The sequence below is a fragment of the Apteryx rowi genome, unplaced genomic scaffold (assembly GCF_003343035.1).
Source record: "Apteryx rowi isolate R43461 unplaced genomic scaffold, aptRow1 scaffold_25, whole genome shotgun sequence".
Lineage (NCBI taxonomy): Eukaryota > Metazoa > Chordata > Aves > Apterygiformes > Apterygidae > Apteryx > Apteryx rowi.
Window position 1 is genome coordinate 1103397 of NW_020448863.1, and position 23544 is coordinate 1126940.

General features: G+C 35.3%; 1 protein-coding gene across 1 annotated transcript in view; it reads left to right on the plus strand.

Moving 5' to 3' along the window:
- Positions 1-23544, plus strand: part of PLEKHA5 (pleckstrin homology domain containing A5) — a 74340-nt gene that overhangs the window by 34772 nt on the left and 16024 nt on the right. The window contains exons 12-20 of the mRNA XM_026066930.1: positions 7694-7774; positions 13987-14049; positions 16219-16299; positions 16434-16583; positions 17972-18073; positions 19168-19279; positions 19556-19602; positions 20472-20660; positions 21238-21355. Coding sequence (XP_025922715.1) covers positions 7694-7774; positions 13987-14049; positions 16219-16299; positions 16434-16583; positions 17972-18073; positions 19168-19279; positions 19556-19602; positions 20472-20660; positions 21238-21355 — 943 coding nt within the window. The remainder of the gene's footprint in view (positions 1-7693; positions 7775-13986; positions 14050-16218; positions 16300-16433; positions 16584-17971; positions 18074-19167; positions 19280-19555; positions 19603-20471; positions 20661-21237; positions 21356-23544) is intronic.

Sequence of the window (23544 nt, forward strand, 5' to 3'; positions counted from 1 at the left end):
GATTTTCAGTGCTTTTTATGAATTTGGATATTTTATACGTGATCTTTTTAAGTAGCATAAAATATCTTAATTTGTTGCAAATTTGACATGCAATGTCATGTCAAGTTAACATGTTAAGTTAAACAACTTAAAATTTCTGTCAGAATACAGTAGCAATTCTCCAATTAATTTTTCTGTTCTTCATGTCTTTCCTATAATAAAGCTAACTAAAATTTCTGTAGCATTTTACTATCTTTAACCAAAATCATAACATATTTCCAAACTCATATGATACACATGCAATTTATAGATAAATAGTACTTCAGATTACTTCAGTGTTCTGAATGAAGAAGAGTTAGATGTTTCTACAGGGCATAAAATGAAAGGGAGATCAAACATGAAAAAATGTTTTAAACAATTCATAGCATGGCTAATTACTTTTTTCCCATTCACTCAGTTGTTTGTAAAATATTTAGATTTTACTTCTTCATCACTTCTGCTGATTTTTAGAGTTAGGCTATAATTCTGTCTTTGACAGCATAATTTGTTGCCAAGGGAATAATTATGTTATCACATTCAGCTTTTTATGCCTTTGTTGCATGATCAAATGGGACTTATTAGCAAGTTGTGTGTGAGAAAAGTTTTAAATGGGAAATTTTGATAGCACATACAGAAGACAATCATAAGTGCTTAGAAGAAACATCAACAACTGGGTATCTGTTAGTTACTAATATGAAAATCTCTAAAGCTTTTTGAAATACTGTCTGTCTTAATGAAATTTTCCAGCATTACACTCAAAGCCACTAATTTTTAGAACTTTTATGGTCTACATATTACAGTGGTAGGCAGGATTTCAGTGAATTAAATTAAATTAAAAAAAAAAAAAAGTTCTTGGCTCCAGTGACTTTATCTTTCTATGGTCACTTGGAAGTGAGGTGTAAATTGTGACCAATCCAGTTAGATGGTGATATATTCCTAAACATCTTTACCTTGTTTAATGGATTGCAGGAGGTTCGAAAACAGTGGGGAAAAACGTCTTCCTAATCTTTATTTTAGGCCAAAATACCTGATCCGAATCAACAGTTTTCAGTGTATAATGTTTTGGAATGAGGGAATAATTCTGTCTTCAATGTAATTTATTGCCGGAGGAGGGGACAACAACTGTCCACGTGAAATTTAAAACTATGTAGCATGCTGTTGCTTGATCAGCCAAGCTTGTCAGTGTAATGTACAGGATTAAATAGAGGGAATGGTTTATAAAATATGTGAAGTGGTAAAAAGGATTTTCTTTTCTTGCATCAGGTAAAATTTATAAATGTAATTTGATAAACTTATAATAATTTAGGGAAGTGCCCAAATCTTATAAATCTATCATAATTGCCTCCACCAAAGGTGCAAGAAATTACTACAGTTTTTACAGTAAGAAATCATTGTCAAGTGTAAAATATATTTCCTTAAACATAAAATCATGGAAGAGAGTATTGGAATACTTGTCCCAGTTTGTCTGAATTTTTTTTCTTTGCTTTATTATAGGACTGCCAACTGTATTAAGTAAATGCCCCGAGAGTCTTTAATTTGCTTTGAGTACCACTGCTTCTAGGAGTGGTTATCTCATTGATTTCCCTTTATTAGTTTATCCATTATCAATTTTCATTTATTTTAGCAAGAAAAAATTGTAAGTTTCTTCTAGGCTAATTGAGGCCATGCCTCTTTGTTATAAGCATCTCTGAGCAACTTACGTAATCACTTACCCTCATTGAGTTTTAAATGCCCAATATACTTAAGTATTTTTATTCTTGATTCATATATAATCTCTGAAAATAGTGTCGAAAACCTCTTTGCCTAGAGCATGTGGTGCAACTCCTGTCCTGTTATCTTTAACCCTCACCTTTTTGGTCACAAAGAATTCAGTACTGTACATAACAATAACTAGTAAGTTTTTACCAAGGCTGCATAGAAGAATTTTCAGGTAGGCAAAAGTGCATGTGTAGAGGGAATAAATTGTATGTTCTTGTATATTGTTGCAGTAAGGTGTTCTCTACTAGTCAGATGTGTTTTTTATCAAGACTAAAGAATATCCCATAGTCTTTTTTAAATTATACTTCTTTTTTGTAGTTGTTTTCTTTGAGATGCTTACAAATTCTTATATTACACTTTCAGAGATTTTGTATTATGCTCTCAGAATTTTTGTTGTTGTTGTTGGAGTTCAGAGATAGGGCAAAAGAGATTGGAGAGACTGACATGCACATCTCTAGCCATATGCTTTCTTTGGAGTCTTACAACCAAAATAATTTTTGTCCAGAATCCTTTTTTTAAAGGGAGGTTTGAACCACTCTGGCTCCTGTTCTGAGATACTGGAGAGAGATTTGATTAGGAAGTGGCCTTTTGGAAATGAGTAGCAACTCCAGGCAATGATGATTTGTTTGCCAGTGTGGGACATGTTATGAGGACAAGTATAGAATGACAGACTCACAGAATAGTTGGGCCTGGAAGGCATCGGTAGAGATCATTTGGTCCAACCCCCCTGCTCCAGCAGGGTCAGCTAGAGCAGGTTGCCCAGGATCTTATGCAGGTGTGTTTTAAATATTTCCTAGGATGGAGACTCCACAAACTCACTGGGCAACCTCTTCTGGTGTTCAACCACCCTCACAGTTAGGAAGTGTTTTCTTATGTTCAAGTGGAATTTCCTGTGTTTCAGTTTGTGCCCATTGCCTCTTGTCCTGTCACTGGGCACCACTGAGAAGAGTCTGGCCCCATCCTCTTTATAAATATCTGATGGGTGCTTGTAAACATTGTTCCCCCCTGAGTCTTCTCTTCACCAGACTGAACAGTCTCAACTCTCTCAACCTCTCCTCAGATGCTCCAATCCCTTAATCATTTTAGTAGCCCCTCACTGGACTCATTCCAGTGGGTCCATGTCTCTCTCATACTGTGAAGCCCAGCATGGGACCCAGCACTCCAGGTATGGCCTCACCAGCACTGAGCAGAGTGGAAGGATCACCTCCCTCGTCCTGCTGGCAACCTTCTGCCTAATGCGGCCCAGGATGCTGTAGTGGTCAATTTGTCCACCACGACCCCCAGGTCCTTCTCTTCAAAGCTGCTTTCCAGCAGGTCAGCCTGAGCATGTACTGGTGCATGGTGTTATTCCTCCCCAGGTGCAGGACTTGGCATTTCCATTTGCTGAACTTCATGAGGGTCCTGTCAGCCCATTTCTCCAGCCTGTTGAGGTCCCTCTGAATGGCAGCTCAACCATCTGGTGTATCAGCCACTCCTCCCAGTTTTGTATTGTCTGCAAACTTGCTTGAGGGTACATTAATTAAATAGAATCCCAGTCTTCTGTATTATAAAATTTTAAGGAATCACTTATGTGTACTACTAAATCCAAGACAACAGTCTCCTTAGTATACTTTTTGAATGTATTGGCCCCCCGTTAATTACCATAAAAATAACCAGAAGTAGGAACATAAGTTTTTCAAATAAAAGCTAGGTTTCAGCAGATTTTTTTTTTTCTCCATTGTAAGTAAAGCCATGGCAAGAGGTCCTACTTGAATGTCTATGTACTGTTACTACAGAGAATTTCAGCAAACTGGTCTTTCAGCACCCTTCTGAATTTTATGGTGATGGTAAACTTTTGCTTGTGACTGAAAACCCCTTTCCTGCTAAGCTCAAGCTATTTTTGTAAAATTCTCTGTGCTTGTTGTCATAGTGATCTTAGTATTTCACAGGTTGGTTTGTCATAGTATAAACTCTACTGAATTTTGTTTAATCTTTTTGTTTTTGTTTTTGTCTGTTTATAAAATGGCTGTTTATGTGAATGGTGTAGGTGTTAGAGTTGTTCACATACTTATTCCACTTCTGCTGGTGCTTTTACTTTGTAGTTTCTTTAAGTTTTTTAGAGGGTACATAAAAGTAAGTGGAACTTGAACAAGGTGTCATTAAAAAAAAAAAGAAAGGAGTAAAGGTCCCACAGCCAGGGTCTGTATTCTCTCTGATATTTTGGTCCTGTTTTCTCCTTTTCACCACCGTCTTTCTGAGATGTTGAAGGTGGTTCTGGGAAAAGGTAGTAAAGCAGAGGAGGCTGGAATAGTACAAAGGGGCCTGGGCAGAGTTGGCAGATATCCTGTATTATACATGATTTCTTGTACTTCAGCCTAAAATCCTATGTCCTGTGTTAGCAACATATAGGATATTACTTGTGCTTGTATTTGTCAGGTTATTTGGAAAAGATAGAGGGAGCTACCTAGCCATTGCTACTGTTCTTTTTGCTGCTCCTTCCCCCCCCCCCCCCCCCCCAGAGGAAGGAGAGAGGCTCAAGAGCTGGGGCTGTGCGGGTGAAAAAAGACTGGGCTTGGAGGCACAGTATTGCTGTAAAGAGAAGGCAGGAAGGAAAAGTGCTTTCTCCTTGTTTTGGACAGAGGAAAGGCAGGAGAAAAGCTTGGCCTGGTGCTGTTGCCATTGTTTATACTTTCAGGAAGCTGTGAGGAAATGAATAAAACTTCCAGTCTGAGCTCAGCCTTATGCCATCCATGACATATGGTCTTATCTCAGCAGTGATGTCAAGTCTCCTGGTAGAGAGCCACTAGTCCAGCTGATCACTGCCGCTAGAACAGTATGTGCTGAAGCGTCGTCTGTATGGGATGTTACCAAACACGGAAAAAAATTCAGGAAAACATAAGAAGAAAAAAATTCTCAATAGCTTGACTTTATGGTACAAAATGCAATGTACCCAAATGCTAGCTCATAAATAATGTAGCTGTTCATATACATCACATGTTGAGGAGATCCTTTTTTTATTGTTTCCAACTGGAAAATGCTTTTATATACTACATCAGTAAGAATAAAAGCCAAGCCAGAGGATCACTTTTGGGGAGAAAACAGTTTTTTACTAGAAATATCAAGTGATACAAACCAAGACGGATGGATTTTATTTGGTTTTACTCCTGTGTTGCTTTGTGGCATTAGGCAGTTCACACTTCAGTTTTCTTACATGTAGAGAATAATTCTAATTTGCGGAGATTTTTGTAACCTTTTTAATTTGAGATACTCTGTGAATATATTACTATTAGTAATAATTATAGATAAATCATAGATTGCTGCACAATAAAGAAAACCTTTTAAATCCTATCTGAAAAATAAATAATAGATTTTCTGAAGTGAGAGAAAGGCATATTTCTGTGCTATAGAACAAGCAAATATTCTTCATTGAACTAGTAGAACAGTTCATTTCAAAGTGAATAGCATCCACCTTCAGTTTGGGGAGTAGTCTCGTGGTAGTGATTTAAGAGCACAAACTAGATATTCCTTTAAGCCTAGAACATAGGACCTGCTGTTGTTTCCAGCATAGCTCTGTTTTAATCTGCCACTTCTTCAGGATGCACCACCTTGTGTGTGCACTAGCTTTATTTAACAAAAGGTCTGTGGACAGATATATACTCTCTCAACATCTTGAATAGTCAAAAGTCGATCAGTATTTGGAAATGTTGATTTCATTGGCGGGGGGGAAGCTTGATATTTTTGATTGTTGCAATGACTTTTTGGTTGGCATTGCTTTGCCAATAATCTGTTTCTCAATCTTTGCCCCGTAAGGGCTTAAGGAACTGGAAATTTGGCAGAAATAACTGGCCTTTGCAGACAGTGTTAAATAAGCATGGTTAAGTGCCAATGGTAAAAGTGTTGGAGAAAGTCCTATACATCCAAGTTGGATCTGGCTGGAGGACAAAAACTTACTTTGGAACAACTCTTGAGAAAATGCAGTTTGCTTTCTTTCTAGTCTGGATAAAAACAATCTTTGAACAGTTTCACAGAAATTAATTTTGGCATTGTTCTAAGTCAGAAAGATAAAATTTGAAATATTATTAAAAAACAACAACAACAAAGAATTGGCAAGAGAACCTGAAGCCTTTCAAATCCTCCTAATAAAATGCTTCCAAACCAGTATACTCCTAATAAAACATTTCAGGCTCAGAGTTATTTTTGTTTTACAAAAATTTCAGTTGGCTGTAGTTTGATAGCTTGGTTTTGGATCTTATTGTTGATTGGGTATATATCTTCTGGTATCACCCAGTTCATGCGTTTTTTCCTTTTTGAACCAAATTTTAATGTAAAGGGAGAAGAGTTTCTTGTATCAGTTCTAGTTTTCTGTTTATGTGATATTGTAGAGGATGGGGGATAGGATGCCTTGCGGTTTTGTGGGGKTTTTTTTGTTTTTGTTTTTACCTTACATAAACAGCATCGTAAGTTTACCCTCTTAAAATAAGGTACTCTTTTTTTCAGATGATTAACTTAGCAGCTGCTCAAATCTCTGTGTTTAAAAACAACAACAACAACAACAAAAAAGCGTTATATCTACAACAGCAAAAAAAAAAAAAAGTTTCTCATTAGGGAAATACCTTTTTGCAAATATACAAGTTAGGTTTAAAAAAAAAATAGAAGAGAGGGGCAAGAACTTCCAGAAAGCATCAAAAACTCAGGCTTTCTGTAGTATTTCAATCTGTGAAACAAAACCTTGCCATGCAAATTCATAATTCGTATGTATATGCATATAGAAAGATCATAAGTATTCACAATACTGTCTTCCTGTGTAACCGTATTTGAAATTGGTATTGCTGAAGAAGTCAAAGAGCTGTTTTTTTCCTAAAGTTTCAAAAAAAAAAAAAAAAAGAAAAAAAAGAGAGAGTGTTTGTGGAAAAAAAAAAGAGGGGGGGTTGTGCATTAATAAGTGACAGTTCACTTTCTTTTGGGGAGAATTACCTGTTTTCATAATTTTCACTTACTGTTAGGAAGATCATTTTTCGAACCAAAAAAAAAAAAAGGAAAATATTGGTTTTACCTTTTGAAAAAATGCTGGAGAGGGGAACATCCAGAAGCTGGATTGGTTAAAGGTTTTTGTAGATATTAATCCAGCTCTRTACATCATAATACTTCTGTAGGCTCCTAAAATATTCAAAGTATTCCCTGTCCTCTGTTATAGAAGAATCCCAGACCATTTTCTCTGTGTGCTCTTTGTATTTCTGAAATGCCAAATGTATGCAATTTTTACTGTAATGACCAAAGGACCTGTTTTTATTATTTGCACACATGGCAATAAATGTAAATCATGATAGAAAATGTCTGACCTGCTTGGAAATGTGAACCAAATAGTTTCGCAACAGTCTGGGGAATTGGGGGCGGAGGGGGGGTTAAATACAGTGACTAATGATTCAAAGTTCCCAAGTATATAAAACAATGCAGCATATAAAGGCATTTTGTGATACAGGAACATATGCCTAAACCTGGCTTCAATGTTCAGAGGCTGTGAATGCTTATATCTTTATAATGTACACTGAGTTATTAAATCTATATTTTAAAAGGCTTTCTGATAAAGGTTTAAGTGTTCCCTGTTGCATATTTCTTATACTGCTTTTCTTTTCAAAGTCTTGTAAAGCTAGGCTTACTTTAAACATGCCTATTTTTAAAAAGGGATAGGTTTGGTCAACGAGCATTCTGTTGGTTTTGAGTATTTTTATGTGTTTTTGCTACATCTGTTTGACATTATTAAAGTTTTCATGTGTTTGATATTACTGAATGATGGAATCTATAAAAAGCATGGGATAAAATGTAATCTACTGCATTATTAGAAAAAATTAAAGTAGAGGCTATATTTACAGTGTCGTCTTTCAAATCTAGCCGTGCTGTAAACTGATGTTTGCTGTATGCTCCTCCTGATTTGAAATAGATGAAAGAGAATGAACCTTTAATCACCATGGTTCACACTATGATTGAGAACTCGGCGCTAAGACCGCAACTGTACCATCAAGTAAGGTCTTGGACAGTGAATGAAATTGCTTTTATCATCTGCGAAAATTTTCCTTAGTGACAGTTTTGGTTGTTCCTCAGATTTATTCATAACATTGGTGTTTCTCTTATTTGCTTTGGAAAACCACAAGTCATCCATGCTTTATAAAATGCTGCAATATCGTTAGCATGGCTTTTGCTGCATTTTTGTTGTTGAGTATTAAGTGTACACTTTTGAATAACTTTTTCTGTCTAGACTATTTAATTAGCTGATGTCTTACGCAGGTGTCCAGTAAATTCATGAAACTTCCAATGAGCTTCCAACATTTGTCATAGCATGACTCTATGCAATTAGTGTTCAAAGGTGCTTCTTTATTTTGACAACTACAAAAGCATGTGAGTGGTGTTTACCTGGTCATTTCTAGCAATTTTGTTTCATTCTAGGAAGTGGATTTACAAGTTTGTGTTTGCACCTACCAAGCCTTTTAGCCACTGAAGAAAGAAAGGATCAAAACTACTTTGATCTGGGGACTGTAAATCCGAAAGGCAGTGTCTGTTAATAAAGTCACAGCAGACTTAAAAATGCACATAACAATGCACATGTACAGAATATCTAGTGGTGGTCACAAATGGTAAGGCAGAAGACCTGGAAATGTGAATGGAAATATTATCTGTGAGTTGAGACCTGCATTAACTTATGAGCATGGCCAATACCTACCTGTTGGCGCTGCAGTGTCTTAGGGCTATAGGAGCTGAACTGAATAGTTCCTGCCATGTCAGAAAATGTTTAAGAAGTTTCTAGCCACAGCTGCAGCAAAGGTGGTGGTGTTATTTAAATGACAGTGATATTTTGCAGCTGATGAGGTGTGCAGGTCTGGCTGACAGTCAGAAGAGAGTATCTGGCCTGTTTCCCTCAGCTTGGGGTAATGACCTTGTGAGCCAATAAATAAAGGTGTATAGTTAGAAGAAAATAAGACATTTTACTGTATAAAATAATAATTGACTAGGGATTAATGCTTTGACATGTCTCTAAAAATTGCTGCAGAGTAATTTCATGTTTTACTGTGTTGGAAGTCAACTCTGCATTGTAGATTTTCTTGCTATGCAGAAAAGTTGCAAGAGGCATCTCTACTTTCCAAAGGAAGTGGGTTGCAAGAGACTGCTGAAAAAATGGCATGCGGTAACTTCTTAGTTCAGGAGCATCTGATTTGTATTCTTACGTGCAAAAAGGGAGCTTTAACGTGGAACCTGAAGGAGCTATTTGGGAGCGGAATGGAAGAAGTAAGGTGCCCTCAAACCCTAAATGAAAATTGTTGTTGCTGTTGTTTGGGGTTTTTTTTAAAGATGCCTAGCTGTTGTAAATAGTTTTAAAAGTAAATCAATTTTCTACATTAGGCTCCGTACAACAAGCAAGTCTTAACGTATCTACAATGGACAGCTTCAGGTGCCATAATAATAACTAGCTCAAGTTTTAATGGTAATCTAGATGCATTTGGGTATAACTGTGCCAGGGCTAGTCTACCCGGCTAGTTAGGGGTACCAATAAATCTGAGTTTTGTCTTGATGAAGCTGTGCTACTAGCTAAGGTATCTCTACACAGCACTGCTTTTACCTTGTAGACATACCCGCTGCTTCATCTTTGATGCTGAATTAGCACCTTTCTTGACGTTCTTGTCAGAGAAACAGTGAGCCCAAAGGGTCACGAAAATTGAATACCTGTTTGCTGCTGGAGATGCAATCTTTTCACATCAGATTTTGTGTGACACGTGGACAGGCTTGTGCAGAAGAAGCCCTGTATTGCATAAATCAGAGAATAGCAAGATCTTATGATTTCACAGCTGAAGTTTCCTGTAAGAAATATTGTATTAACTGACTTCCCAGAAGGATAAAAATATACTCAGTTTGCTGTTTAAATTGTCTTCTACGTTCTTCTGATGCAAAATTTACCTGTTTAAAATTGTGGCAACTTATTTAAAAATTTAAGCATGATGTAATTTCTTATTTAGGTCAAAATTAATTACTTTTTAGCACTTCTCTTTGACATTTTAAAGAAACTTAAACATCCGAATTGGGAGAAGTCTCTATGTAAGCACTTGAAACTTGTTTCAGTGTCTGGATAAACTAGTTTCTGATGACCACAACCATTTCTGCAGGAACAGAAAGGATCTTTCTTTGCTTCAGTTTATTCACTTCAATGTTATAACTTAGCTCATTCAGAGGTAAGCAAGGGAAAGCAAGAACAACTTGTTTTCTTCTTTGAATTTGTGTGGTAGTGTAAGTAGTGTGTCCTAGTTAGCAAAAAAGAACTGACTCAGTGTAAAACTCGTATTTAATTAGAAATTTAAATGTCTTGTTTGTAATGATTAACAGTTCTTTTGTAAAATAACAGTTTACTATTTAAAATCTGCTATTTAAGATATTTTTGTTTGTGATTTTTAAGTAATCACAGTGTTTAAAAAAATAATAATTATTTAAATCACTTCAACTTGTATCAGTCTGTTCTACAGACTGCTGTAAATATACAGACATAAGCCAGGCCATTGATTCTGTATGTGCAGAATATATGTACAGACAGGAAAAATATAGACTGACTTTTTGCAGCCTGAATCCTTCTCTAATTTGGGTTTTATTATTTTGTTTCTTTATAATGCTAGGTGAGGAGTGTTAATTTTTTTTATCTGAAGGGGGATTTGTTGATTCAAAAATTTTGAGTTATTCTCACTGCCTCCTACATGTGAGTGGGTTTGCTAAAGGGGGGGAAATGAAAGTCCGAGTAAAACGAACTAGCATCTGTGTCTTTAATTGGGTCTTTGTTCTTAATACATTAAAAACATGATATAAAAATGGTCCTTAATTTTATTTTTCTTCTGGCAGTTTTTTTTAAACCAGATACATACGTTTAAACTGTCTACACATGTTAGATTTTGAGATTTGTAGGTATAAATATTTTTCAGATTTTGTTTATGAATGCATGAGATGATTGTATTTGAGCTAAAAATCTTGTATCCCTGTTTGTATTTGAAATTATAAATCTGTTGCATTAAGCAAAATGCGATTTGCATCTATAAAAATGTGGCATGTTCCTTCTCTTTGGGCTCTGTACTGAGCCAGCTGAATTAAAAGAAAATCTTCTAATTCTTCTAAACACTTGCTTACTGTGGGGTAAATGCTCATTTGCACTGCTTCCTGATAGTAAAAGGTCCTTTAAAACAAAAAAACCTTTTGGAAATCTGACTTTAACCTCATGCTCCCCACAAATATTCTATATTGTCCTGTTTTAATTTCCTAAGTGCAGGAATCTTGCAGAGGCGCTCAGTGTGCTCTTAGGCTGTGAAACTTCCTACCATATTATATTTATTGAATCAGAATGGTTAGTGGGAATCTGAAAAAGGCATATAAAATGATGAAATGATCCCTTCACTTAGAAGTTTTTAATATTGACTACTTTAATAGGTTTAACCCCTCATGTCTCGAGAGAGATTTGCCTAATCTGTCTTTATTTGGGAGGAAACTTTCCTCTAAGGACAGTGCCCACTGTGGTGGGTTTATACAATTCTGTGATTAATCTGGTATTGGCTTTTGAAAGAGATGGTGCATCTGTTGGTGGGACTATAAGGTATGTGACATCTACTTTTCTAAGAAATCAAATTTAACAATATGAAATTGTTAAATTCTGCTGGAGGATCTATAGAACATGAAAGTGGGTATTTTAATCTCCATAGGAATTGGCATATTAGTAGAAATTATTTCCAACATATGATGGAGGCTGAATTAAGGCCACTTAATCTTTTCACATGTAAGATAAAAGTTTGACCCAACTCTATACAGTTTGCCTTTTGAAATGGTAAGTTCTGCTTTGGGGTACCGAAGTTGCTACTTATCTTTTTGCAGCTTTACAGTGTATTTTGCCATGTGAGCAGAAATGGACTTTTTTGTATTTGAGTAGGAAAATGTCAAGGAAAACTGTAGAAGCCTGTAGCAAGTCATGTGGATGGTTCAGTAGGTGGCACTCTTTCTCCGAAATTATTGGCCTGGTAAAGTATTTATAGGAACCATTCAGTGAAGGAGGCTTTTGTTGAACGTGACATAAAATAGCTCTCTGACTTGATCGTTGGAGCTCTTAAAATGCATTTCCAAGGTTATTAGGTTGTTAACCTTGCTTGTAATGTGTAATTGCATTTTGTCTACTGCAATTCCTTCTATAATTCCAATAGAATATGATAGTATGCTACACTTTTTGCCTTAAGCTGATTTATAGATGCGCTGTGCAAAGAGAAACTGCTGCTTTGTCACAGATAAAGTGTTTCGTATAGTTTTAGAGTTTTTGTGTTAAGTGTATGTAAAAAGTTAAGTAAAAATGTTGAAGTGGAAGTGACTCTCTACCAGTGCCTATCGTGGTAAACCAGTAATACTGATAAAAGGAAGAAAATAGCAGCAATTTTAAAAATATGATAGGATTTTAATAAGAAGAGTTAACACATATAAAGTATTCTTTGAAAATATGTTTTGGTTTTCTGAATACTTATATTCATTTAAGAGGTAGGATGATATGGATGCTGAATTGGCAAGCTATTTTAAGCTCAGCTATAATTAAGGTTGAGCTGCTGAAAAAAGAAATGGCTCACTTTTTAAAAAGCTACTGTCTTGAAAAAATTCCATTACTTTTTTTCTTTTTTTTCAGGCAAGTCATATAAAATGTTGGAGTGCCTTGGAAAAATGCATTTATCTAGTGGTGGATAGTCTCTCTTGTAAAATCTATCTTCTGTGAAATATAACTAGTTTTTCTCTAAGCAAAAAATGCTTAGCCTAAATTTATATTGACCATGTTTATGAGTATTTTTTTAAAAATATTTCCATTCTTCATTTTTTTCTCTTTTTAAGATAAAATCAACAGTTATAAAGCACAATTCTACGATAGTGGGGGTTTCAAATAGATGTCTTAAACATAAAATTTATGACATTCATGAGGTGCAAAAGTGCTGTGGCTTTTTTCATATTTTGACACTCATTTTCATTAAGTGTCCATTTCAAAGAAAGTTACTGTGTGGTTTTAATACACTATACATACTTTTAAATTGTCACCAGGTGCATTTGCATGAGGAACGTGGACATAATGTCTTGAAATGAAACACTTAAGTGTGTTGAAGATTTATTGTATGTTTGGAATGCTTGTCTGATTAACCCTTCCCTAGCTGTTTTATTTATAAGTGTCCTTTAACATGGACTTGTGTTTTTATAGTCGTTTCTTGCACTGTTAAGCCACGATGACCTTATTACATGACATACATATTACAGCAAAGCATATATTCTGGGACTCATTGTACACATTTTTAATTAATTAGAATGTGAAGCTTGATAGTATTATGCAAATACTTATTGTATAGGACAACTCTTATTCTAAAATGGGTAGCTATCTTTTTTTTTTTTTTGTATAAAATATTTTTAAATCTTGCTACTAGTCAGTTTAGAGACTGAAAGAGGTAGGAACTTAATGTGAGGAGCCTTATGCAAGTTGTTTGAGGATACCTTACATGCTGACTGGGATGAGCAGGCAAGTTTGCCTAGGTCCAAAGAAAAAACAGGCAGACTTCCATTTATGGCAGTTGTGGTAGTACTCTGAACTCTGGGGAAGGAGGGGATCCATATGAAAAAATAGTTAAAAAGGTATTTGGCAACACTTACTGGGTATATTTGTTTAATGATACATTTTACAAACGTTCTGCATACTTAAGTCATTGTGTTCTGATTTCAGACTCGCATCAAAATATTCTCCTTGTAAATACAGTTGATGTTAGTGGACCCAGAATGATTGATTCCAAGTAGAATGAGTCCCTGTACTTAGAGTGCACATACAAAAACATACATAGTGATGTGTAACAGTGTGTTCAGGTGTATTCCGATTGCAGTTTCATCTACTACATAATCCATGTCTGAGTTATCACAAAAGAAATTGTATGCTTGTGAAACTCCAGTTCAGTACAGAAACATAGCCAGACTATGTTAAGATTTAGTTGATATAACTTTTTACTGGCAATCTGTTTGACATTCCATTTAGTTATCTTCATTATTATATTTTGGCTGAAAGTATATTGTTCAGTGTGATGTCTGACATTTTGCTTGAATGAAGTTTCAAGCAAAAACTGATTTACTGTATTAAAACTTTTAAGCTGAACAGTAGTTTCATTTTCATAGTMCAATTAAGTTGTTTTATGGCAATATTATTCTTCCTTATAGTTAACACAAGAAGAATGTAGGGGTACACTATACAAATATAGAACTGAAGAGCTGGATATTGATGTAAGTATTTATATTTCTTTTTCCTTGGAAATGTTGGTATTATTTTGACAATGATTTCCTCCCTTGACTTTTGGGTTTGAAGCATACTTTATATAGGAGATTACCAATAGAAATTGCATTGTAAAATTGAGGGGTATAAAATCTTATTTTGACACATACTACTGATTATATATAGAAACACAAAAACTATGTGTATCGTTTATCCAGCATTGCCTTTCTGTGGAAACTTTATACAAAGAGCAGAAAATTCTTTTCTTAAATATCTGAAAATGATAAATCATAAACGTGAACAGAACTAGCTTAGTTTCTGTATGGCAAAAAGGAGGTGGTCGGGACATTTGTTGAGCAGCGTATTACAGGACATGAAATGTAGCATGAGTATATACCATCAGCTCTGTTATATGCACAGTCTTAAATGATTTTTAGCAGAATTGAATGGTTAAGACTCTGCTTTTCATATTTTGCATGAAATACTGTTTAAAAAAACTCTTGCATTCCTTTGATTTACTTCTTCACTAAGATTAACTTACTAAAAAAAAAAAAGTAAGTTGTTGCATTTTAAGTTTACACAAGCAATAATGCATATCGCTGGGAGAAAGATTTGGTATTTCATAAGACAAGCAGAAAATAGGTGCAAATTCATAACAAGGCTGTGAGGACCTGTGTAAGACCACAACGATTCCATGCATCAGTAGGGCTAACATTAGACATCTCAGGATTCTTCTGCAAGACGCTTGATAGCTCCTTAAATTAAAGCCATTTTCCCTTGCTAGTACTTTGAGAAGATTTGTTTATTCTTTCTGTAAATATTTTGGGTGTGGTTCACTCTGGCAGGTTATATCACCAGATCAGAGGAGAATTGTATGACCCATGGGAAAGGCCAAAATATATTTAGATCAACACTATCTGAAAGGCTTGTGTTTGAGGCACTTGGATGTTGTTTATAGGCTCTACAAATTAGGTTTGCACCTTATTATATTCGACAATCCTTTGGAGGAGTTGTACTTACCCTCTAGAAGCTATCAAAATGCAAAAGATTTGTCAGATGCATTGTGTCGGTTTGATCTTTATCCCCTTCCAACAGTCTTTTGATGTCAGTACTCCTAATGGCATTGCTGTGAATCATGTCAGTGTCTCTGAATTTTGTCATAGCCATATGTAAGATGATTTAACAGTAAAATATATTGTTTAATTAATGGAAATGTGAGAATCATCATATCCTGGATACTCGCATCTGATTAAGCATTATAACTTAGAGCAGTTTTCTTGTGTTAGTGCTAAAACTTGTCTCAGTGAAATGGAAGACTCTTACTGGTTAGAAATTCAAATGTATTTAAGGATCCTGTGAAATCAGAATTGAAAAACAGTTGTTGTGCAGTCTTCCTCCTTGGGGATTTTCAAGAACATACTGGATAAAAGCCCTGAGTAACCTGGTCTGACCCTGCTTTGAGCAGAAAGGTGGACTAAAGGCTTCCTGAGGTCCCTTCCAACCTGAAGTTTTCCATTATCCTAAAACACAGCAAAAATAGAAAATGTCATTGTCCTGGAAGCTACTGCACATCTGAAACACACAAACATCAGAAATTCAGAGAAGTCAGCATTTCAACCATCAATAACAGCTCATGATGCTTAAACTGAAAGACTTTGGAGTAGTTAATGAAAGTTCAATGGCACTGCAAATCGAAAAAATCATTTGATCTTCCGGGTGGCCTTACCAAAAGTAGGGTAGCAGAATATGGTTAGTATTAGTAAATAATTATCAAAAACTACCACCTGAAGTAAACTATAGGAAAGACTATGAATATATGCAATATTCTTTTACCATAATGAAGAATGATAGGTAGAGTAAAACAATATTTCATTACTAGTTATTAAGTTGTAAAGATTTAGCTGTGATTTAGATATAAATAATATTTACATAGAAGATTTAGATATAAATTATAGCTCTTGAGTCATGCTATTTGTAACAGTTATTTCATAGAATCTTAAGAGGGTTTGTTAAGATTAATCTAAAAAGGCAACACTGATGCCTTCAGAACTGTAGAATTCATATTTTGTGGTAACATCAGTTTATGTAGTCTCTTGTAATGCTTTGATCAAGTTATATTTTGGTTATAGATGATGTTAAAAATAAGTCCCTAATTGCAATTGTTTTCTGTTATATACTAGGCTAAGCTTAGCCGTTTATGTGAACAAGATAAAGTTGTACAAGCACTGGAAGAGAAGCTTCAACAGCTACACAAGGAGAAAGTAGGACAATTGTATTTATTACCTAAAGTGGATGTTATTTTACATGCTTATTATCAGAACACTGATAACTGAAATAAAATGAAAATCAGCCCAATGATGCAGAACATTAAAAATAATTCTTTTTATTATAATAGTACACGCTTGAACAAGCTTTGCTATCAGCAAGTCAAGAGATAGAAATGAATGCAGATAACCCAGCAGCCATACAAAACGTAGTCTTACAGAGAGATGACTTGCAGAATGGGCTACTTAGCACCTGTCGAGAGGTATCTCGAGCTACTGCAGTAAGTAATACGTTTTTGCTAGTAAAACTCAGTGAATTGTTAAACAATTATCTTCATGTTCATATTTTTAATTGGGTTGTCTTTGGTGATTTTTCATTACATTTCAACAAACCTCAGTTGTCTTGCACTTGCATGCATTTTTTGCAAAGGCAGCTGGAAAATGATCTTTTCAGTACATTCATCACATAGTCTTTCTTACATTTTTCTTTTGCCAGGAATGAGTACATACTGACTGTAACTGGTGTGGTAATTTTCATCTTTATAATAAGGAAATTGATTAGAGAGCAAGTAAATAATGCAAATAAGTTATTTAGTATAGCAAAATAATAAAAAGCATAGACTTTATCAGATATTTTGTGTAACTTGTTTAAACAAAAGCAGCTACAGGATGAAAAGAAGGAAAGATTACAGTCTCTCTTTATAGTGGGCCAGTGCATTTCAAAGATCTTTAAAGTCATGCACTTTCAAAACCTTAAAAAATGAAAGGAAGGGAATCTCTGCTTACTGTCCTTTTCTTTGAGAAGACAAGACAAAGAATCATCTTTGCCCACTTAAATCAATACCCAAAAGGTATTTGAGTGTCAAATTCCATTGATTTGTTGTGGTGAAACTGATGGGAAGTCGGCCCTCCAATACTGTGTTCAGTCTGAGTCTTAGAGAAGTTGTAAAAGGGATTGTTTAGTTGAGGAAAATGGAAGCAAGGGAAAGGAAAGGAATCTTCAGAATATACTTTTCATCCCCAACTATTTAATTTATGCTAATTTGAGTAAATTGCTCGATGCAGACTTTAAAAGTGAGATGCCAGGGCTGGTCTCAGAGCAGGTTTTTTATTGCACCTCCTCCCATCTGGTATTCATAGTTTCACATATGTAAAATAATAGTATATTAGTAAGTCTAGGGCATTCACTGGCAAACTCACAGGCAGGATTAGATGACTTACATTTGTCTTGCATAAAACATTGCATACACATGCACATGCTCTGCACTCACAGGAATGTGTTCTGTGGGATGAGAGAAGCAAGTTTTCATCTACTATTGTGGGGTTTTGCCCCTGTGGAAAGAAAGTTTAAGACCCATATACCTGGTGTCTGTAAAGGCTGTACTCGGATTAAAATTTCGCCCTATCTTTTTGTTTGTAAAAGAAGACAAAATACTGTTTGCTTTAATTTCATTCAGTATTGTTGGAAATTGAAAAAGTTGCTTAAAGATAACATTCTCTAAAACATGTATGTATTTATTGCTGGTATCTACTTGTGAATTACTTCCTGAAATTTCATGCTCTTGAATGAAGAAAGTATCCTTGTTTTTGTTGAAAGAAGTACCCTTGTTTTGGTTTGGTTTGGTTTTTTGTTGAGTGTGCACATGCATTTCTTTGTTTATGCACTTAGGAACTGGAAAGAGCTTGGAGGGAATATGATAAGTTAGAGTATGATGTAACGGTAATGAGGAACCATATGCAGGAGCAACTTGATCGACTTGGAGAAATTCAGGTGTGACACAGGTCTTATCTTAAAGTACATTTAAGTCATTTTAATTTTCTATGCTTTTGATTAAAGACTGTGCACAAATGAAAAAAGGGGGACGTGTGACACTAACTAACTAACACTAGCTAACGAGGCATAAGAAGAAATTAAAAGTTTGTAAGGGCTGGGGGGGTCTCTAGTTTTTCCTGTTTTTTGAAGCCAGTTTCTTTCTGTCACAGTGATGGTGTCCAAAACTGGGAAGTTTCCTCAGACCTTAATTGCTATGATGGACTTGTTAAATGTTCTCACAAGTCCTTTCTTTTTAACTGCACGCATAAGAATATAATTAAATCTATTCTATCAAAAATAACTTATAATAAAAATATTTTAAGCTTTTGTTCAGGTTTGATACAGCAGTACTTTTCATATAAACCATATGATCTTATTGCTTGTGCTGTGCTCTGGAGGACTGAACAATTAGTATAAGTTCTGAATTTCGACTGAGATCTTTGTCACACAAAAAACACATGGGTGAGCATGGCGTCTGGATGGTGTGGTCCATGCAGTGGTGTGTTAACGGCCATTTGCTCTGGCGACTGATTTTCTATGCATCTATGGAGGGGAAATTACAAGGAAGCCCAAGAGCTGTCAAATTTGCGTATGTCTCATACTTCAGCCCAAAGCATGCATAACCATGAATGCAAATGGATCCCTGGTTTATATGCCGGTATGCAAACACCATGTTCATCTCCACCTGTCTTAGGGTTGGAAGGGATGAGTCCTTTTCTTTCATCATTTGTAGGTCTCCTGTACAAAGCTTGCTTGGGTTTTCTTTGGAAAGACTAGATATAATTCTATTCTTAAGTGCAGTTTCAACTAGCAAATTGCTGTTAATTTAATTGACACATTGTGTTTTAGAAATGACTTAATCTTATAGTTGATGTTTCTGACAATATTTGAATGTTACATCTTTATGGGAAAGGAGACTGTCTGTCATTATTGCACCTTATTTTCCTTCATTGGGAAAAGAAATGTCATATTGTCTACAGAAAGAAAAAGCTTCCTCCCGCCTCAAACATAGTCCAAATTATAGCTCACATATGCTATCTCTTTACTGGCAGACTGAGTCAGCAGGGATACAGCGAGCTCAAATTCAGAAGGAACTGTGGAGAATTCAAGATGTCATGGAGGGTTTAAGTAAACATAAACAACAAAGAAGCTCTTCAGAAGCAGGTAAAGTGATTGTTTTTAGCCCTTAGGAGGTGAGATTGGATTGTGTATACATTTAAAGGATACATTTCACACTTGCTTTTGTATGTTTGAAAAATCTTTGGTGGTACAATTGCTGAAAACAAGAACACAATCAGCTAATTTAATGTTTTGCATATTTGTTTAATAGCAACGTGTAACCTGTTGCAACATGTAACCATCAACATGCTAACATGTTTTAAAAGCTATTTATTGTAAACATTTTTTTTCTTCTCTCCTACTCCCCTTGCCCCCAAACAGGCATGATTGGATCAAGGACCTTTTCAGCTATTAAGTATAAAAATGAGGTATGATTTTAGCATATTTACCACTTTAGCATCACTGAATTTCTTTTATATATATATATATATATATTTATATATATATATATGATAAGAGTGAATATTATTGTAATTGTTTTAAGAGTGTCTGAAATATGTACTCAATATGCTTACATTAAAATATTGTATTATGATTAGTTTTAAAGAGTAATATCTCAGAGGGTAATTTTAAAACTTTCATTTGTTCTTTGTCTTTATATTCTCACCAGTATGTTTCTCTTTTCCATTTCTCACCTTTTCCTCTCTCCAGGCTCTTACCCTAAAAAAAATAACCCTGGTTTTTGGATTTGTTTTCTCCCCACCACAATTTTCATGAGAAGATATACATTGCTTTATATGTCTATTCGCATATTGAGCACAACAAACAGCAGCTGAAACTGCTGGAGCTCCGAAATGTTGAATTCCTCTGAAAATCTGGCTGGAAGTTACAGTTTTAAAGGGACATTGTCATGTTTGTCTAAATTGTACACAATATACATCTGGCTTGCAAAACTTTTTGAAAGTCTAATGTATGTACAAATCTTTAAGTAGATACTGAATTTAATTTTTAAAATGATGTTTCAGAGAGCTTGTACATGTCCATCAGAAAATACAGGTGATAGAACTGAAAAACTTAATAAGCTGAAGAGTGAAATAATTAAAGTATTTCAGGCTAGATAGTATTAAAAATAAAGTCCTCTTGCTCTTTTTTTTTTTTTTTTTTAAGTGTGACATTGTCCCTTTAATTCCAAAAACTAAAGCTTGTGTAGTTATGGTAATATATTTTTATTTTTAAGTTATAAATAATTGTAACAGGTGTGCACATCTAAATAAGGTGACTATTCTACAATCTTTAGGAAGAGGAAGTAGTCCCACCTCGTCCTCCACTCCCTCGGTCCTATGACTTTACAGAGCATCCTCCCATAATCCCCCCTCTGCCCAGTGATAGCAGCTCCTTGCTCTGTTATAGCAGGGGCCCAGTACATCTGCCAGAAGAAAAGAAGATTCACCAAGTTCAAGGATATCAGAGAAATGGATCTCACTGTGTAAGTGGCTTAAACTGCCACATTGTTCTTGAAGCATTCCCCCTTCCTTTGCACAGTCACTATTTTTTTTTTTTTTTTTTTTTTTTGCCATCTGGCTTCTTCTGCGTTATGTTTTTACTTTTGGTTACTGAGTTTTATTTATAGCTCCATCATTTGCTTTTGACATTTTCCTGTCATGTATTCTGTCATACATAAAATGTCTTAAGACTTAAAGGCATGTGTTCTGTGTCTGAGTAAATTTCAGCAAATCGGATTCTTCTCACAAGTTCTTAAAAAACTCTAGGCTTGGAATCCATCTTTGCAGAAGCCTTGTACCAATTTGGTTCCTAAAGATCATTAAAAAAATTGTCCCTTCATGTTTTCATGACAAATTCTTTCTGTAATTTCAGAAAGTCTGTAACTGTTGTCACTCAAATTAATTAAAAAGGAATACCACTGCAACAGCACTTAAACGATGAAACATTGGCCTAAAAAAGTGAGAGCAAAGTCATCAGCAGAATAACCATTTTGAGTCTTAAGACACAAATGCTTGCACAAAAATCCCAGTTTATTTACTTCCTAACTTGTCGTTCTGCAGGGTCCTGATTATAGACTTTATAAGAGTGAACCAGAGTTAACTACAGTAGCAGAAGTGGATGAGTCTAATGGTGAAGAAAAGATAGAACAAATTTCAGAATCAGAATCTACACCTAAAGGTTTGTTCCCAGGCATGTTGTTTACAGTCTTTCAGTGTTTTTCACAAGGAATCCAAAGCTTTAACTGTTATAAAAGCTATATTGTCCTTCATACTTTTTGTAGCCTGTCCACGATGAAACAACTTCCACAATAAAATAATGATTTAATCATATGATGAGAAAGATTTCAGTCAATTACACCACAGAAAAATCAAACCTTACACTCACCAACAACCCTGAAATCCTTATTGACACCATGTCTAATCACATCACTCACATTCCCCATACACCATTCCCTTGAACAATTACCCATTTTATGTGCTTGCCCTTGAACAATTATTCAGTTTTTGAATCAAGCTCCCAATGTTATGTCACTGGAATGTCCAAAAAGGCAGCACCACAGAATTTTCAGGCTCTCGTAAGGCAGGGAAACAATGTCTTTTTCTTTTTTTAATCTTGTAATTGTTGAATTGCCTTCTATCCTCTGATATGATAGGAATAATGATCATGACCTTGGAGTGTACAGACAATAAAGGTCTTTGCAATTGCTAAATGCTTTAGATTCTTCTCTTCATCTAGCTTCTATAAAAGCTACTAATTGCTTGGTAGAGTCCTTTACCAGGAAGTGCTTCTCAATTCTGTTTGTTAAAACACACAGAATAGTTTGTTAAAGGTGACTTCAGGAAAAGCAGTTGCAACTTTAACAATTTAAGCACCCACCAAAAACCATGTTAAGAGCTTTTAAACAAAGTAACTGAAGTTACCCCTTTTCTTTCCATAAGGATTGATATTTCCAGTGCCAACAAGATCGCTGGCTTCTGTTGTGATAGTGTGATTAAGCATGTGCATAGCAGTCTGGTGTAATGGTACTTGAATATGACCCCAGAACTGTGGTCATGGTAAGGGTATTACTTTCATAAGAACAGTTGTGGGAGGGGGTTAAAACTAAGGACAGCATACTGCTTGGGTGTAAAACACAGTGAATGACTCTGTACTGTAATACATTTTTTTTATTAAGCTTGCACTTACCAGACAAATGCTCCTAAATTACTCAATTCAGATTCAGTATGGCATATGCTGAGATGTAATGTTCACTTAAGATGGATATTAAATCTCTTTTAACCTGTGGTGAAAGATGCAAGGTTTAGCCTGAGATTTGCTAATCATCAGCCACGTTAATTGAGGCGGTTGTCTTTCTGATGACGTACCTAAGATTTATTGACCTATGATGTTCCAGGCTATTTATAGACATTTAGGATGAGAGGAAAAGTCATTGTAAAGACAACACAAGAAAGCCTTCTCTGACTAAATAAAGCAAGCTGATATTTTTTTGAGCACCCCACTCTGCTTTTTGTCTTGTTCAGTAAAGAGAGAAGTAATTTTATTATGTCCATCTTTAACAAAACAGTCCTCAGTAACAGGAAGCAATAATATAAATACTTCTATATAATATAAATAGCTTTTGGGGGGGTAGGGAGAATAGCTGCAGTGGTAGCAAGTGGAGGGACACTCTTTATCTTCCTTAAACAATAGACTGAAGTGGGTTTGCGGTAGCTGTGTTTTATCATCTAGTCCACACTTGGAAGCATGTGAATTATTTAGAACATATTTTCTTGTTCTCTGTATTCACTTAATAATCCCATGCATTATGAAAAATACAGGCACTCGTCTGTTTGTTATAGTGTATGTGTCATTAAAACAACAACTTCTGGTTTCAAAGAACTTTTTATGACATTCTGTCTTAACAGTTTGCAAGCTAAAAAAGGAAACAAACTCACAGGCAGCTCATCTCCCTGAAATATTTCTTTCTTGCTGTTTTAAGGAGTCATACTTAAATGACTAACTTCCTGGTACGGGTGCTTCTACGATTCAGTAAATATCAGGGGAAAAGTAAATATTTTTCCAGCTCATTGTGTACTTCACTGTACCAACCACTTTTCATGTTTCTGCTGTCAATCATTTCCCTCTCTGTTTCTTTCCAAATGCCAACAAAAAAGAGAAACATTTTAATGGAACTATGTAAGGTAACCCTGACTGCTCTCCCTAAACAGAGGAATATTTATGACCTGAATAGTGCATAAAGGTGATGCACAAGGCAAATGGACTTCTGCTCAGTGTTTTATCCTTTTGATGTGTAAAGGAGACCCAAACTGTTGTTTTACAGTTTTTGTTTTGAATGCTAGACTTGGCATTCAAATACTTCCAGACTG